This window comes from Podarcis pityusensis (genome assembly GCF_964106645.2).
Source record: "Podarcis pityusensis genome assembly, chromosome: 5".
NCBI classification, from domain to species: domain Eukaryota; kingdom Metazoa; phylum Chordata; class Lepidosauria; order Squamata; family Lacertidae; genus Podarcis; species Podarcis pityusensis.
The window spans coordinates 98,284,600-98,302,251 of NC_138032.1; the positions used below are offsets into that span (position 1 = coordinate 98,284,600).

The 17,652-nt window shown below is 43.5% G+C and overlaps 1 protein-coding gene across 2 annotated transcripts; it reads right to left on the bottom strand.

Annotated features, from left to right (window-relative positions):
* Positions 1–7,371: 7,371 nt before the first annotated feature.
* CDPF1 (cysteine rich DPF motif domain containing 1) lies at positions 7,372–17,498 on the bottom strand. Of its 2 annotated transcripts, XM_081005791.1 has the most exons (4): positions 17,245–17,498; positions 13,995–14,211; positions 12,195–12,306; positions 7,372–9,987 (listed from the first exon to the last, which is right to left on the bottom strand). In XM_081005791.1, the coding sequence occupies exons 2-4, from the start codon at positions 14,105–14,107 to the stop codon at positions 9,829–9,831; spliced, it is 384 nt and encodes a 127-aa protein (XP_080861917.1). In that variant the 5' UTR covers positions 14,108–14,211; positions 17,245–17,498; the 3' UTR covers positions 7,372–9,828. The 2 variants fall into 2 exon arrangements, with proteins under 2 accessions (XP_080861917.1, XP_080861916.1); XM_081005790.1 differs by lacking the exon at positions 17,245–17,498 and having other exon boundaries at positions 13,995–16,784.
* Between the last annotated feature and the right edge of the window lie 154 nt (positions 17,499–17,652).

Sequence of the window (17,652 nt, forward strand, 5' to 3'; positions counted from 1 at the left end):
GCACTTAAATGCATGGACATTTGAGCTGAGTCTGCTCCCCTCGCTTCCTCGAGCACATTGGGGTATGCTTTTTCCTATTCCCCAAGTGAGCCCATAAAGCTTGACATTTTTCACACTACAGCAAGATTTTGTGTGCCATAGGAGTGGCAAATGCAATTTTCCTGTAAAGTCCCATGTGGCCCAACACGCTTTTCAGTCCTGCAAAGATCTCTCAGCACCAGCTGCCAAGTTAGTGATTTTTCTCTGTGGCCTCTGCGCTGGAGATACCACTTCCCTTCTCTTCCCCTGTGCTAACCAAAACCAGAGAGCTCTACGTAACAAAAATGCTTCTTAAAACAGATCAGCACAGTTGACTTCCACCAAAAGAAGTGGAGGGTGGGCAGTACCTCACGTAGCTTGGGCAGCAATGGCACCACATGGACAACGGCTTTTAACACTGACACAAGCTCACTTTCAGTGAGACCACAGGAAGTAGGCATAGATTGAGCTATGGCCCTGTGACGAGATTTCTTTTTAGGCCCATATTTATAGCTGCTGCTTATCAGTGCCTTGTAGAATTTCTTCACTTTGCCATCTAGCACCACCTCAGCATGGTGCAGTTGTGCTGTCCCCCTCAAACTGAGTCTCAAATTGATGTTGTTGATTTTAATGGGATAATAAGAGTAATTGAGAAGTGAGCCCATACTGATCCTATTGTTCTGTCTTTTCTATATGTGTAACTCCTCTGGGTTTCATTTCATGATGTTTCACTGTGACCTGGAAATAGTTATATATGTTGAATTTGCTGTGCTTCTCCGTTGTAAAATATATTTGATGTTGTGCTGCTATTATTTAATCAAACGTGATTGTTTTGATCCATTTCATATAAATAATGCCATGAACAAACCTATAGAAAATTGGTGGTGTAACAATTTTTAAAGAAAGCATTGGGTTAAATTTAATTTTTCACAGTTCTAAATATGCAAATATTTTCAATAATATGGACACTTTCACAGATGAAAAATTGGGAGCTATATATTATAGGAGTAATGGGCTTGTTTAGAGTTATGTTGCAGTTACAGTTGCCATTCATGTGCAGGGTTAGTTCTTCAGTGAGTAAAGGAGACTCTAATATAACTGTTTACAATAGTTATAAACCTGAATTTTACAGTTTTTAGGATTTTTATCTGTGGTCTAGTAGGCATAATTAGACCCACCAGCTTATTTCTGTTGCTATAAACTTTAGATTTAAGTATGTTTTGCACTGAATTTGCACTGAATTTGTAATTAAAACTTTTTAAAAAATATATAGGGAACAATTAATAAGCCAACATTGCTATGCAACCCACTTAATGTGCCAGCACCATTGAGATGGATGGGAGAGTTGCACAGCACCATTCCTTGGTAGGTTGTGCTATTTAATGGTGACTTTTGATTGCCCAAGGAAAGAGACAAGCCATAGAGACAGAGCCTGATGCTTCCAATTATGTCTACTTTGGAGCTAATGGAAACAAACCTCATATAAAAACATGTTGGTAACTTAAATATTTGTGATTTTAGTTTTATTTGGAAGCATTCTAATATGTTGCCTTGAGCAGCATAGGTGATACCTGCTCTACTTGCAAAGGCTTTTACTGATTGATATTTACAATTTACACCTCCTTGTGTAGAACAGTTTTAAAATGCGGGCTTGAACCAGAGTACCTAACTGACAACATAGTCTATAACTTTATTTTTCTGCACTGTTTATTTTTTTCTAGGCAGCAATAAAACAACCTGTGAAAAGCTCTATCAGATGTTTTATAACTGTATTGTAAGCTTGCTTTCTGAGACTCTGCTTCTGAATCTGTTATGCTCCAGGGTCATCAGGCTTTTCTAAAGATGTTTGTTAAATCATAATTGGGAGAGGGGGGAGCAAAGCAAGAGTTAGACTAAGAAAATGACCAAGGATCAAACCTCATGTCTGCATTTAGAATAGTTTTCACAAATGGAGACTTATTAAAGGAAAGATCTTAGGATTTCACCCAAGGATTAATGGACACTTACTCAATGAATGCAAGGTAGACTCATTACAGATACAGTGAAGGAAGAAATCCCTGAGCATCCTTTCTAATTCAATGACTTGTGTTGCTTTTTAAAAGCTTTACTAGCTAATGCCTAGGAAATGTACAATTAATCATAATTCTATCAACATGTTGATTTCCAAGGCAATGAAAGAAAACAGTTAGGGTTACACTGACATGATGGGCAAAGAGGAACAGTCATTTATCTAATTGATTCTTTCCAAAACGAGATCCCACTGACAAGTTGGCAAATGAGATGAAGGGAATCCAGGTTGCTTCAAATGCCCCCAGTTTAGATTGCCACTTGAACAATCTGATGTTTTCAGTTTTTTCAATACGCCTAATGCAACTATATCAGTTATCAAATGAGAATTCGGTTGAAGCTGGGGTTTTTTGCCTTATTTTGAATGTGGGTTACTTAATGAAATACTGGGGATGAGAACTTAACTCCAGACATCTCCCTTAAGAGAGGGCTGGTGGCCTTTAGACTTCCCAGCTCTGCCTTGCAGTTCAGTAGCTTTTAAGGAATTTTAGTAATATTTGTTCAAAACAGAGGGAAGAGAAACAATTTGGGTTCATGCTTCATGACACATGCTTCATGAGAAATGCAGCCCCTCCCCCACCAATAAAATCACCGGTGGGGGGGGGGCATGGCCTGGTTGGGTTCATCTGACTTCTCTATATAGGGAGCATCACCATGGTCTGATTTCCACAATGATTGGGATACTTTTAGAGCTGCCACTGTTGTGAGAATTTGTGCATCCATGTGCACAGTATCAAAGTACAGTGGTACCTTGGGATGCAAACGGGATCCATTCCGGAGCCCTGTTCGCATCCTGAAGTGAACGCACCCTGTGTCTGCGCGGGTCGCGTTTTGCCGCTTCCGCGCATGCGCACATCATTTTGACCGTCTGCGCATGCATGTGCGCGCAGCTAAACCCAGAAGTAATGGGCTCTGTTACTTCTGGGTCGCTGCAGAGCGCAACCCAAAAATACTTAACTTGAAGCACATTTATCCCGAGGTATGATTGTATTGAGTTCTATAAATAGTGCTTTTCTGCTAGACAGCTGCACTTCAAATAATCTATAGCTCTCTCTCTCTAGGGACTTGAGTCGGAGAAGGGAAAAGACTTGTTATGTTCACTATGAAAGTGGTAGTTGGGTAATACAAAGGGGGCATGTTAGCAGTTTTGCTTTGTTTCCCTTCAATGTGTTCCCTCATCCCACCTCAAGGGTTAACTTATTGCAAGACTTGCTATGTTTCACCTGCTTTTAAGCATGAGGCAGGGAGCTGAGAAATGCTTAGGCCTTCCACCAAAGCGGCAAAACAGCTTTTAGGAAGAGGAATGTGTACTATACTTGCTTTATAAATAAAAACACTTGAGAAATAGTAGTGGAGCAGAGCATTCCAGCTTTAATTGACCTTGCATTAAACAACAAAGCAATGCTTCACAACATTTTTCATAATGTAATAGTTGTAACTAGGGAGACTTCATCGTCTAGCACATCTGGATTTTGTGTTGGGTTTTAAATTCAGGTCCTGGTTATTGACCAGCTCAGTCTTTCAGTTCATATGATAGATAACAACATTCTGGTTGAATAAGCTAAATGCAACTTCAAGCTTCATAAAAGCTACCAGGATTAAGGCATGGGAAATCCTAGACATGCAGGTAACTTCTTGCTTTCATTTATTACCAGTGATCAGTTACAGGGTTAAAGCTGTGAAGCAGGGCAGCAGAGCAACTTGATTTTTAAAATGTTTTCCTTAATTCTACTATCCTGTCATGTGCCTTTTGGAGTGATCTGCAGGTTCAGAGACTTAAGAAATTTTGAATAGCAGTATTTAAGTACAGTATCAAAGTACTACATTCTTTGATACAAATGTATAAAAATGAAATAACTTCACACGTATTTTGGATTATTTGTTTTAAACTTAATTTTGAATTATATTGTGATGTACAATAGCCTGTGGAAATGCATCATGTTGTTCGCAAAAACTGTTGAACAGGTTTATGAGATTGGTTTACGTCATACTCTGCATTTACAGTTAAAGGAAGTGAAAATGAAACAAGCTCCTTTAAAAAAGAAAAAAGGAGAATTTGCACATTCCCCCACTGGTGGGAATGGATAGTGTGTGTGCCTGGCTGGCTGCAGGGGGCTGGACGAACAGTCTATATTCTTGTATGTTGCTTCTCTACATGATGGGGGATTCTTATGTGCCTTCTTTAGAGTAACACTAACAATGCAATCCTAGCATGTTCACTCAGAAATAAGGTTTTGCTGAGTTGAAAGGGGCTTACAGGATTGGAATCTTAACTCAGGTTAAATTCAGTAATAAAACAGCTGCATGTAGTAGCATTTAGATGTGGGTATGAAATCTCTTTGGGGACGCGGGTGGTGCTGTGGGTAAAACCCCAGCGCCTAGGACTTGCCGATCGCATGGTCGACGGTTCGAATCCCCGCGGCGGGGTGCGCTCCCGTCGTTCGGTCCCAGCGCCTGCCAACCTAGCAGTTCGAAAGCACCTCCGGGTGCAAGTAGATAAATAGGGACCGCTTACCAGCGGGAAGGTAAATGGCGTTCCGTGTGCTGCGCTGGCTCACCAGAACAGCTTCGTCATGCTGGCCACGTGACCCGGAAGTGTCTGCAGAAAGCGCTGGCTCCCGGCCTCTAGAGTGAGATGAGCGCACAACCCTAGAGTCTGTCAAGACTGGCCCGTACGGGCAGGGGTACCTTTACCTTTACTATGAAATCTCTTTAGTAAAATATGAGTTTTATAGAGGAGTAACATTGAATTCTTCCATTTTCTGCTTGCAGAAGAACTCACCCAGAATATTTAAATCTGGTCGATCCATTTTAGAATAAAAAGGCCTATTAATTGACAATGTATTTTTCTAATTTTTGACATTTTGATTTTCCTGTTCAGACAACAAAGGATTGAATAAGAAAAAATGTATTTAATGAGTCTGCTGGAATATTGTCCAAATCTGTGTGTACTTTAAACTCTGTAAGGACTGATGAATGTATGTAAAAACACTTCACAGTGTGATTTTTTCCTTAATGGTTTAAAATAGTCTTTCATAAAATAAAATATTCATTTAAAATGTATCTTAGTTTTTATTGTTATTACTTTAGATACTGAAAGCATTTTTACCCCTCCCTTTTGCCACACACAGTACAACCACAACCCTTAAGCTTATTCTGAAACACATGACACACAAGAAAAATGTAGGAAAAAAACAAACTCTGGGCACTATCACCCCCAGAGCAACACCTCTCACATTTAATGACAGCTTTTGTTCGCCTCTAACACAGGGGTGCCCAAACTTTTTTCAAAGAGGGCCAGATCTGATGATGTGAACATGCGTGAGGGCCAACCAAAGATGACCTTTTTTTAGGATTGAAGTTGTTGAGCTTTTTTTACCCCAGGAGTTTTTTTACCCACAAGGGCCAGATTAGGCCTCCAAAACAGACTTGGGTCATGCCTGCTCTAAGAAAAAGCATTGCATCTTGCACTTAATTGACTGATTATATTCCTCTTCTAAGGGACGCGGGTGGCGCTGTGGGTTAAACCACAGAGCCTAGGACTTGCTGATCAGAAGGTTGGCGGTTCGAATCCCCGCGACGGGGTGAGTCCCTGCTCCTGCCAACCTAGCAGTTCAAAAGCACGTCAAAGTGCTAGTAGATAAATAGGAACCGCTCCAGTGGGAAGGTAAACGGCGTTTCCACGCGCTGCTCTGGTTCGCCAGAAGCGGCTTGGTCATGTTGGCCACATGATCCGGAAGCTGTCTGCGGACAAACGCCGGCTCCCTCGGCCAGTAAAGCGAGGTGAGCGCCGCAACCCCAGAGTCGGTCACGACTGGACCAAATGGTCAGGGGTCCCTTTACCTTTACCTTTATTCCTCTTCTGCTTTTTGTTCAAATGAATTCTAAAGCGGCTTGCAAACAATAAATAACAGTAAAATGATAAAACACAATATAACATCACAAACACAGTATAAATAACATAGAATAAGTAACAAATCATCAGTGAAACAATTGCAATCTATAAAACACCGTTAACAAAGCAACAACTGAAAACGCCACCACAATTAAAGCAAAAGTCATATATGATTTCCCTTGGTAGTGAGAGAAGTTGGGCGTGGTTGATTGTCTTGGCTGTATAATCAAATAGAAAGAACTCCAGTGACACGGGTGTAAAACCACACATGCCCACTATTAAGTATTACCACCCCACCTCCCTCTCCCCCCTTTTCCTTCCCCAACAGTATTCAAAACAACACATTCTCACATCGAAAGTAAAGAAGATTCTACAATTTGGAAAAAAGAGAACGCATGTTCTTTTGTAAAACTAGAAAATCTTTAATAATTAAGTCATATTTGATTAACAAATCAATACTGCATTTATGAGGTATAAAACAGTATTCATAACAACAGGAGACAAGAAACAAGCTAAGCAGGGTTAAGTTCAGGCACACTCCACACCCCCATGACTCATAATCTTTCAGTGCATTAAAATACCCTTGCAAATAATGCTTGTGGCAGCAACTCCCTTCTGAAGGTTCCTCAGGCTGCAGGTGGGGCAGCACAGGTGAAACCAGCCCCCCCCCCCCATGGCAAAGAGAGTCTCCAGAGGAAGAACTGTGAGGGGAGAAACAGCTCCCCCCTGAAGACCCCTAGGGCTGGAGGGTGGGGCAAGACAGGTGTAAAAAGGCAGGTTGCAGAATTTTTTAATATAGCAAAGCACTACAGTGCTACACAAAAGAGCAACTTTTAAAATTAAAGGTGATAAAATGCTGCCTGCAACAAAGGCTATATTGAATGTGTGACGAGCTGCGAAAGGGTCACCTGCTCACATCCAAACCACACCTCTTAACACTTGAAACAGCAGAGCTAAGGGCATCTATAACTTTAGGGATTGTGCTCCTCTTCTACATTTCTCAAAGACAGACGCAGCCTTGGGAAACAGGAAAGGTGATGCTAGGTGAACAGGGCATGGCTGTTCTCCCTTAAAGGCCTTGTGTGGAAGCATCCTTCGATGCATGCAGTAGATGCTCGATCACGATTATTTCCTCTATTTCTGATGTTAAAGAGATGATCACTGGTCTCTGAAGTCAAAATGTCACCAGCTGCACACAAAAGGAGCTGTTTCAGGGGAAGGGAGGGACCAGCACGGTTGCAAAAGTACAAAACATTTAGGAACAAAAGCCATCACACTAAGGACTTGAAGGGTTTGGTGTGCATGCAATATTGGCTGAATGTTGGAGGAATGGAAAACAAGTGGAGGAATAGAGAGAAGTATCCTGAAATGGAGAACTTCATACTACGACGTTTTGTAAGTTCCACTTTACTTGCTCGTAGTTCAAAGATTAAATCTACAGCAGAAATCACTCAAATTGCACCTTCTACTCTAAAATGCGTATTTCTATCATATGCTACTGCTTAAAGTTCAAGGCTTACACAGTACTTGCCACATAGGCTGCTGAACTTTTGTGTGACTAGAATTTGTGGCTCCATTGTATAGAAGACATGCTATGTGTTCAGCAAATTTTGCACTAAGCTGACAGGCCACAATCTTGAAAAGTTCCTGCAGAAGTCCCACTGATGTGAAGAGGAGATACCAAAGATTTTAGTTTCTCTAAAATTCAATAGTTTTGCATTTTATTTTATTTTTTAAAAGTTTCTATACAATTAGATGTATTATTGGGATTTTGTATTTGATCTTTCTTGGTAGCCTAATTTAGGATGTTTGATTCCTTTGCTCATTATTCCCGCAATTCATTTGAGACTTCTAAAGATGGTAGTAAAACATGTGCTTGTTAAAGAAAGCTTGTAATGAGTGACCTGTTTGACACTAAGCAAGTTTGACTCTAAGCAAGTTATTTAGTCTTGGGATTGGGACATATTCTGAAAGTCAACATTTGCCAAGTCAATCCCTGAAAGTTACACTTTGATAAAATAACATACAGGGTTGCTGTTGGACAATCATAAATATAGCGTGCATTTTTTAAAAACAATCCTACGATATCATGACTTATTTGCTACCCTCTGGTGGTGACATTTAACACAGTAGCAAAATTATATGCACGTTACTTAGAGATGTGTCCCTCTGTTTTCAAGAGGGCTCACCTCCCAGTGGTGTTTTTTTTAGGATTGCACCTTTAGGATGCCTCCAGGTATGTGTGTGTTGTGGGATCTGTGCTCTCAAACACAAGGTTTTTTGCTGCATCCATATGACATCATGGTAATCAAAATGCCAGCCCACATTTTCCCCATTTAATTTAGTGTTCTCTTTTCTGGGGTAAGTGTAAAAACAACCACCACCTGTTGTCAATGACCCATTTGCAATTTCTCAGCAAAACCTTTATAGTATGAAACCCCTATGTGGTGCTCTACTACATCACTTAAATTCATTGCACCTATGCAATATTTATCTATGAAACGCCCTTAAAATGTAGTTTAATATCCAATAGCCAAGATGTTCAAGATAGAGAGGAAGGTCATTCAAGCTATTGTCTGTTGATGTGTTTGGATAGGCTGTGTGTGCTAAAGAGAGGTAAGACTGGTCATGCAATGGTTATTAAAATACAGCTCCAACACAAGCAGACTTCTGCAGTCCACATAATTTGCATGGCTTTGCTTCCCCCTAACAGTATTCATTTTATCCTTTCTTGCATAATTCTGGTTTTGCCAGTTGTGGAGAAGAGCAAAGGCACTGAAGATCTGCCCCTCCCAAATCACTGGGACTCTTCCTTTGCTTCACTTTCCAGCTTTCAGAAGCAATGTCTACAATTGCAGGTCTGTATTTGCAACTGAAAGAGGGTGAAGTCTTCCTTTTAACATAGCAAGCAAAATGAAGAATGGTGTACCCTGTATCCTGTTCTGTACTTTATGGGAGTTCCTGTGCAACTTCTAGAGAGCCTTAGGAATGGGCTTGGTCCTTTAAGTGTAGTTATTTCAATGCAGGCTTCCATAGTCATCGGCTGATAGATATGGACTGCTGAATTGTTGCTCTACCTGAACTACATTGAATAAGGCAGGATCTTGGTAGTTTTATTTCTTATGTTTTTAACCAGCCCTTCTCCAGCATACCTACTGGCTACTGGCTATGACAATGATTGACATAAAGGGGTAGCAAATGAGCTGCCTCGGGTGTTCAATTTAACCAACACAATTTTCATTGTTGAGCTGGAGGATTTAACTATTGATAACATCCCCTGGCATAATTATAAGATTTTAGCAGCAGGAAAAATTCTGAGGTACTGTTAAAATGTGGTGATAGCACAGAGAAGTTGGAGCCATGCTGAAAGTCATGACGACCCTTCATTGCCCCCAGGTGGTAAGTTTTTAATAAAATATGCAGAGAGGTGATAGAACAGTCGTAAATGCTCCGTTAGTTATATGTATGGTAATCACAGTTCATTATTCTTCTAATCTGGTGATAAAACTTTCCTGTTTAATCAATCAACAAGTCTAAACAGGAAAACAGCTCTGTCTGGTGGTGCTGAGGCTTGTTTCCTTACTTGCAGTGCAAACTTGTTCAGTGCATGCCTATTGTTTAGTCAGAAGTAAGCTGCACTTTCTTCACTGGGGCTTTCTGCCATGGCTGTGCTGCCTGGGGCTGAGGGATGCTCTAGTCCAAAACACCTGGTGGGCACCAGGCTGACACACTGCAAAAATTAAAATTAAATCCTCCATCTGAACTACTGCATAAAAACTGTTCTAGAAGAGATTCATCAGACACAGCTTTATATTTGTTACAAAAAACCCACTTGGGCCAAAAACAACCTAGTTTTTCTTTGAAGTCTTGGACTCTCCCTTTTTTGAAGATTGGTGTTGAGAATGAGTTTTCTTTTCCAAATCTTGCCTTATTTCCACTGGAAACTCATTTAAGTGTAACTTAAGACAGGGGAGGCAGAATCTTTTTGCGTAGAAAAGGCTACAGTCCTGAAAAAGAACAGAGAAATTCCTTAACTCACCAAACTTAACACATTACATCTACTCTTATGTATGGCCCCAATCCAGCCAAAAGGTTAGTCCAGGTGCTTTTAATGAGGCATAGTTGTGACTAACTCATTTCTTAGCTTTCAGTGGCACCTGAAACTCAAAGGACTTGAGGATGCTGCTGAACTGCTCCTCCTGCTCCTGAACCCCCCCTTGTGCTCGGCAATTAAGATACATACAGATCCAGCCACTTCTTAAAATTTAACAGCCAGTCTTGCCATCTGGGGTGGCTTGCGCTCCACCTGCTTGTATGAACTCTTTAAACGTTCCTCACAAGCAGCCTGTTTGTTTATTACATTTTACTACACCCATTTTCAGCAAGTACAATACACTGCTGGGTCCACACCCAATGGGGCAGCAGCTCGGTTGCAGCTGGATTGAGGGTGACTAATTAATGAAGCGAAATATAAGATCAAAGGTCTCTTTAATCCAGCAGGTGAATTATGATGTTCACAATCCTCCTCCACTTAAGGAAATCGTGGTCAGAAGACATGGTGATGGTCACTGGCAGTGCAGTCCAACCCTGTTCAGAAGTCCCAATATGTCCAGTAGAGCTTTCTCCCAGGTAAATGTGCACAGGATTGCTTTTTAATTTTTAAAAATCTGCAAATCCATGGTCTCTCAATGGCTAAATGGAAGCTCCAAGGTCAGAGGCAATGAAAAGCTGAATACCAAAAGCTGTGGGCAAACAACACAGCAACACTATTCTTGCTTTCAAGCCCTGCTCACCATCTTCACTGCAGCCTTTATGGAAGCTTACCTCATGCTCTCTAACCATTTGGAACTACCACTCCCATCACCCCTGACCCTTGACCAGGTTGAATGGGGCTGGTGGGAGCTGGAGTTCAACATATGCAGGGCATCAGAGTGCAGGTTGACCTATGGCCAACATTAATGGAGCCTTGGCCTGACTGCATAGGGCTCCCTGGTCAATTACAACTTGTGCAAGGTCTATATAACGAGCCTAAATAAATATATTTTGCTATAGGCCAATGAAGGGTGTAAGATCCATTCCAGGAGGAGGCCCAAACTAATTCCTATCAGACTTGCTTTGAACAAATCTGGAATCCTTAGCTCAATATCATTTTAGAGAACTGGAAGCGGGGAAAGAAATGGGTTATGAATTACGTTTTTCAGAGAATCTTACAGTTGGAAGGGAAACATTTAGCATGTAGCAGATGTGATGAAACAGTTCCTCAAGTTGCACAACTTGGGAAAATCCGTTTTTCCTGCAACGCCTCATAATGGTTCCTTATATCCACAACTCCTTCAAGTAAGGGCTGCCTGTCATGACACAACGTGTAGCAATGTGGCTATATGAGATAACATCCAGAGAAGCTTGCAACACCAAAGCAACCCACAGATCTTCATCACAAAAGAAGCCAAAGCTCAAAAGCTAAGAAACAGTCTCCCAAAAGGGCTGTGCGGTTTGCTATGTCCTGTGCAAATGAAAATAAATGGCAGAATTCTTGTTGCCCCCCAAAACTCTAGAAGCACAGCCTAGGGGAGAAGTGCTAGGGGCTCCTCAAGGGACATTCTCAATGCTTCAGCAAAATCCAATTTTTAGGATTCTTTGGAGGAAGACACAGAAATGAAAATGGCATAAAACCAATATACATTTGCAGTATAAGTATTCCCTTCATGGTCAAATAATCCAGGCATTAGATATGGCATGTTGCTATGGTGAGCAATGTAAATAACAGGCTCACACTGGGCAGTGTGACTGGTACCAACTGTCCTGAGATCACGAACACACCCACCCAGTAGTTAAGGTCCTGTGGTTCCACAGCATATTTATGAACATTCAAGCAGCTGAAGGGCAAGTATGAGATGGCCAATTGTTCACCTGCTGGTGAAGACTTTCTGTTGAGCCTGGCAGAAGATTCACAGAAGGCCTGGGAACAGAATGACCCTGAACTGTTGATAAGAGAATGACCAGAGAAAAGGAGCATTTTAGGTGTTGATCCTTCAGACGGCCATAAAAAAACTGAATTATGGAACTGTATTTTGAAGTAGTATATAAAAGGTAATGGCAAAGCAAGGGTGGAAAAAAGGTTATGTTCCACTTGGCTTGGTTTTCATCCTCTAGGTCACAGCCTATGAAACTAACATCAGAGATATAAACGCAGCAGGCATCACGTGCTACTTACTGTGCCAACACACACATGCTTGCAACACAAACTGCACTGAGATCCAAGTATGAGGAATTTGTCCTTGTCAGAGGTGAATGGATCCTTCATGACATAGCATTCCTCCAGAAGGCTGGGAAAGAATCATTCCACATTTTAAAGAGATAGCACTGGCAAGGAACAACTCACATTCCCATATCCAATCTTAAGGACCAGGTCAGTGGCTAATATTCAGCAGGGACTAGATCTGTACTGAGTAAAGGGCTGAAGGGCTAATGGCACTGAGTCAGGGCAGAGCCACTTTCAGAGGAGAGGCATGATAGCCCACAGGCTTTCCATTCACCACTGTGGGAAACAGCATACCAGACCTCCCTCAAAAGTGAACAGGAATGGAAGCTTTAGCTGAATCCTTCCCTAAGCTCCCCTCTTCAGCTGACTTTCTCAAGACAAAGGCAAAGGCTCTAGAGGCCACTGCCCATCCCAGCAAGAACCACAGCAGTGGGGATGTCAGGAGTTGCTTTCTTTCTGGCCTTCAGCAACCAACTCCCGTGCGTGAGCCAAGACACAGGCAAGCAGGAGTGAGCAGCTGAGGGGCAAAACAAGAGAAGGGATCTGCCAGAGACGGCAACCGTTTTGTGCCCTCTCTGGAATTACCCTGCTGTTTCCAAAGGACAATTCTCACACTCCAAAAGGGCACAGAACAACTTGCTCCTGGCCTTTGGCAGACACCAGATGCTGAATGCTCCAGGGACCAAAATAGATTTTCTCATCATGAAACTAGGGGACTCTTGAATGCAGCTGAAAAACAGTGAAGGGTCACTGTGAGGTAAAGGAACAGTTTTGTTTATCACTGACAGGTAAATTGAAAATGATCCTTCTCCCCACTCCCTGCAAAAAGTAAAGGATAGAAACATGGTCCCCATTAAATATCAAGCTCTCAATAAAACTGTGTCCCATGTTAGATGGCAGCAGTTTCCGCTGTCTTATTAGCAAGCCATTCTTGAATCCATAATGCAGGATTCTGCAACCTGGTGCCCTTCAGATGTTTTGACAACAACTCCCTTCAGCACAGGCCAGCATGGCCAATGCTGACTGTGGCCACTGGAAGTTGTAGCCGAAAACATCTGGAGGGCATCACTTTGCAGTAAGGCCATAGCTATAGGTCACCCTCTGGAACTTTCATTCTCAGTTCTCAGGAAACAGTGAGTAGAGCTCAAGATTTCTAGCAGGGAATTCTTGAGACCCTCACCAAGTATAATCTCTGGACCTCTTGAGAAGTGAACTTATAAGAACCAGTTGTTCTTGGATGCCTGTTTGCCACATTCATACTTTATGTGGGAAGAGGCCCGACATCAGTTCAGCTTGAAGGTGCCACAAGGCTCTTTGTACTTTTTTGAAAGCAAGACTCCTCAAATATTTCGGTCCTAGCTACACATTTGGCATTTGGCAAAAAACACATGACTGGGACTCCCCTTCTCTGTGCAGGTGCAGACCCCGTTTTCAGAAGACACAGGTGTGGGGAGGTGCTTACACACATAAACTGTTACTTTTCCTAATTTCATATAGCTGTAGGAAAATCTGCTTGGGGTGTAGCAAGGAGAAAGCAGCAGACAAAGGAAGGGAAGGGAAGCTGGGGGCCACCCATCACGGCTGCTCTGCAAATCACTGCAAAAAGAGACCAGGTGGCTGAAATTCCCATCTCTGGGCTAGCCACTGGCCCTCAGCTCCATGGCATTGATCATTCAAAGGAGCTGCTTGCCATAGTGGAGATACTATCATTGGTGGACAGCACAGGGAGTAAGTGGTAAGAGATGTACTTACGTAACACAGGCAGCATTTGGAGGTTTCTGTCCGTAGTAGCTGTATGGGGCAGTTAATCCACACAACTCACACTCGAAAGTGCCACAGCACTGGGACTCCTTGCTGCACTTCATCTGGGACTGCTGCCGACCAAATGCCCCAACAGATGGATTTGTACGTGGAGCCACTCAGCTAGTCCAGGACTGCCCAGAGTGGTCCACACGTGTTGCACCTGAAACTGAAAGCTAGACTTGCATTAGCAGCACCCCATGTTCTTACACACCCAGGGAGGGGGGACCAATCACAGTCCTGGGTCTTAATTTCCTCCAGTGTCAGAGGCAGAATGCAAACAGTGAGGCCTGCATCTGGCTGGCCACCATACAGGGAACAGAAGGTGGGGTGAGGTGGGCTTTTGATTTAAATAGGGATCTTCTCATTTGCTCAAAACAGTCAGCCGTTTCATAACATCTCAAAGCAGCCAGTGTGGAATTAAGATGGGAGTTATTATTTGCTTACTCTGAAAATGTGTGGAACTCATGTCACCAAATATTCTGGGATTAGCAGCTGGGGATAAGACAAACCTAGAACTTTTGAGTGTTCAAAGCAGATGCCACCTTTTACAAAGAGCAAGGAGGAAAGTTCTCTTCCCCAACAGGTACAGAAGAGACAGCAGAGGAAAGGAGGCCGAGAGAAAGAGGAAGAAGAATGACTGACTAGTTACAGGAGCACATGGGGATCAGGTTACATGTTTTAGCTTATTCATTACTACAATCTTGTAGATGAGAGTATCTCCATATTGCAGTTTGTAGGCATGTGCAGGATACGTGAGTGCTAAGGCTAAGGAGTAATTTGAACTGGGGACTAAATACAGAGGTACCTCAGTTTAAGAACAGCCCTGCTTATGAACTATTCGGTTTACGAACTCCACAAAACCGGAAATTGTGTCCCGGTTTGCGAACTTTACCTCGGTCTAAGAACGGAATCCGAACGGTGGAAGGGGATCGGTGGTGGGAAGCCTCATTAGGGAAAGTGCGCCTCAGTTTAAGAACAGTTTCGGTTTAAGAATGGACTTCCGGGACAGATTAAGTTTGTAAACCAAAATACCACTGTATTAACTATGCACCAAAACTCTCAGCACTTACAAACTTAGTGTACCTGGGAAATTATCATACAACTATTTGCACTAGAAGACATGCTATTTACCACCATGCGCCCAGTTTATATGCTGAGGGTTGTTATTTCCACAGGGTGGGAGCACTGGGATACGATGCTTGAACATGCTGGGCCAAATGTCCTTCACCCTCAAAAGTGTTGTGGGGGGAGGGGAGGACAGTCCCACAAATCAAGCCTAAAGGCATAGAGGCCAATGCATGTCGTGCCCACATAACACACGTGCACTGCTGGGAGGGAATCTTCAGGCATGTGAATGTGTGAGCTGGGAGCCAGTAAGGATGGAGGTTCCTTCCAGAAGCTCTGTTACAAATCCAAAGAGAACAGCAAAGTAAGGTGGGCAGGTATCGTGTTTTACTTGCTTCTCCTCTTCTTATGCAAGCCTTTAAGAGTGACTATTTTTATGTGGCTTTTAATTCTCCACAGCTGCTCTTTATCAGCTAATTGTTCTGCATATTAAGGAAGCACAAACAGATGTACTTTGCACAGACAAGCCTGAACTGAATCTTGGGTTTATGTCAGGGAGGCCTTCCATACCCTTTATTTAATTTTACCAGATTAAATTCATACTGGCACTTGTGGCCTTCCTCCGCTGCAGGGAGTTCGCACACGTGGTTATTTAAATGCCAAGGAGGACCAATTAGCATATTTACAGCTTTGGATAGCAGAGTGTTCTCAGGATCAAGCTGCCCCCATCTACCCCTGAAGGTGTAAACTGCCTCCTCACCTCCATTTAGACATGATTAAAGGGGTCTCCAAGGTATTAGAAAGTAGGAAATGGGATGCAACAAAACCCTCAAATCATGTTGTTAGAGAGCAATAAAATAAGAAGTTAGAAGAGCACAAACATTGTAATAGCTGCATATATGCTAACCATAGCATGCACATCAACGGCAAAACATGGAAGTCAGCTATTTTATCAACTCTTAGTCAATGAGGAGGGGAAATATGTGGACTACTATGTGAATGAATAAGATCGGGGCCTGTAAATATTTGGAGTTGGTGTGCTCATCATCATTTTTTCATTTATTGGTAATTATATTAAGTAACTCAATTTGCAAATGTAAAATGAAGGTATCAGATATTTATTTTTTAAAAGGGGTGTTGCATTACTAGCTGGGGGAGAAGCGACAGGGATATGCTCAGCTGGTTGTAACGCACCAGCATTTGTGGAGCTGACAGCAGGCGCTTCCTCTTTTCTGAATGTGTGCTCTGCGTCAGAAACAGAGATGGAGAGGTGCAGGCAGGTGAGAAAGACCAAGAGCATGAATTGTGACCTGTGAATGGGAGGGAGAGAGGAAGAGGCATGTGTGGTGATGAGACCTGTTCCAGCAGGACCTTGCAGACTTACCACCTGACGCTGTCTTGGTGTGAAGAGCAACAGCAAATGACCCTCTTCTAATTTTGTTATGCCACAAACCCCAAATAGCAGCCAGTTTGTGGTACCCACAGCATTTTCTCAAACTTCACTATGTGCCCCTTGGTCCACAAAGTTTGGCAGCCCCTGCACTCAAGGTCAAGAGCTCATTCAAGAATCCCACTCCGCCCCAGTAAGAGAACCATGAATGCCAGAGGATGCCCTGCGAATGTGCGAGCACCGTTGCCCTCTAGGGCAGGAACAGAACTTCCCGGTGCACATCCCGCCCCCGCCCCCCCCCGTGAGAAAACTCACAAAGCCGGCCATTACATTCTAGTTGCAATTCCATTATTGACAAGCAACTGCTCGTGGAATTTCCTTAGGGCATGTCTCTCTCCACATCTGTTTTTCGTAGACCTGGCAGCAATAAAACTGCTGGCACATTGGCAAAGTGAAGCGGGGGCCGGTATGGTTTCAAATTGGATGGGGGGGGCGCATGTTGAAACTACTAGATGACCCTCGAAGGGACCCGCTGTGCTGGACTAAGAAGCGGCGGGAAGGAAGAGACACTTGTGCAACGTGCAGCTCCGCGTGCAAGAGGGAGACGCGCCTCCGAGGGCCGAGCGCCGAGGGGCCGGAGTCTCCTCCCTCGCCCGCCAAACTTCTTCCCCACCTGGCGCGGCCCCTGCAGCAAGGCGGGCCCCGATTCCGCCCTAGAGCAGTCGAGCCCCAAGTGTCACTTACGCTCGGAGCTCCCTGGCCGAAGGGGCCGCTGCCCAGCGAGGAGGCGCCAAGTCTCTTTGCGCCCGGAGAGCGCACTCTTTGCGCGCCCGTTTTGCTCGGACCCGAGCGCTGCTGCAAACAAAAGATCTTTACTTCCGAGGAAGCAGCGGACAGGACCAGGCAGCTGCCGGCAGAAAGAGAAGGCGTGGCTTTAGCTAATGCTCCTTGCAACGTAGCTTCCCTATTTCAGTTAGCTTCGAGTCAGAACCGCCTGCAAGAAAGAAAGAGAGAGGCCCGCGGCGCGGCGCTGCTCTCCCCCTTTCGGGCTCCCAGCTCCGCAGCCCCTTCCTGTGCCTCTGACCGGCCCCTCCTTTTCAAGGAGCGCGAGAGAAAGGCTCCCTTTGCAGACGCCCCGCGGGAACCAGCTGC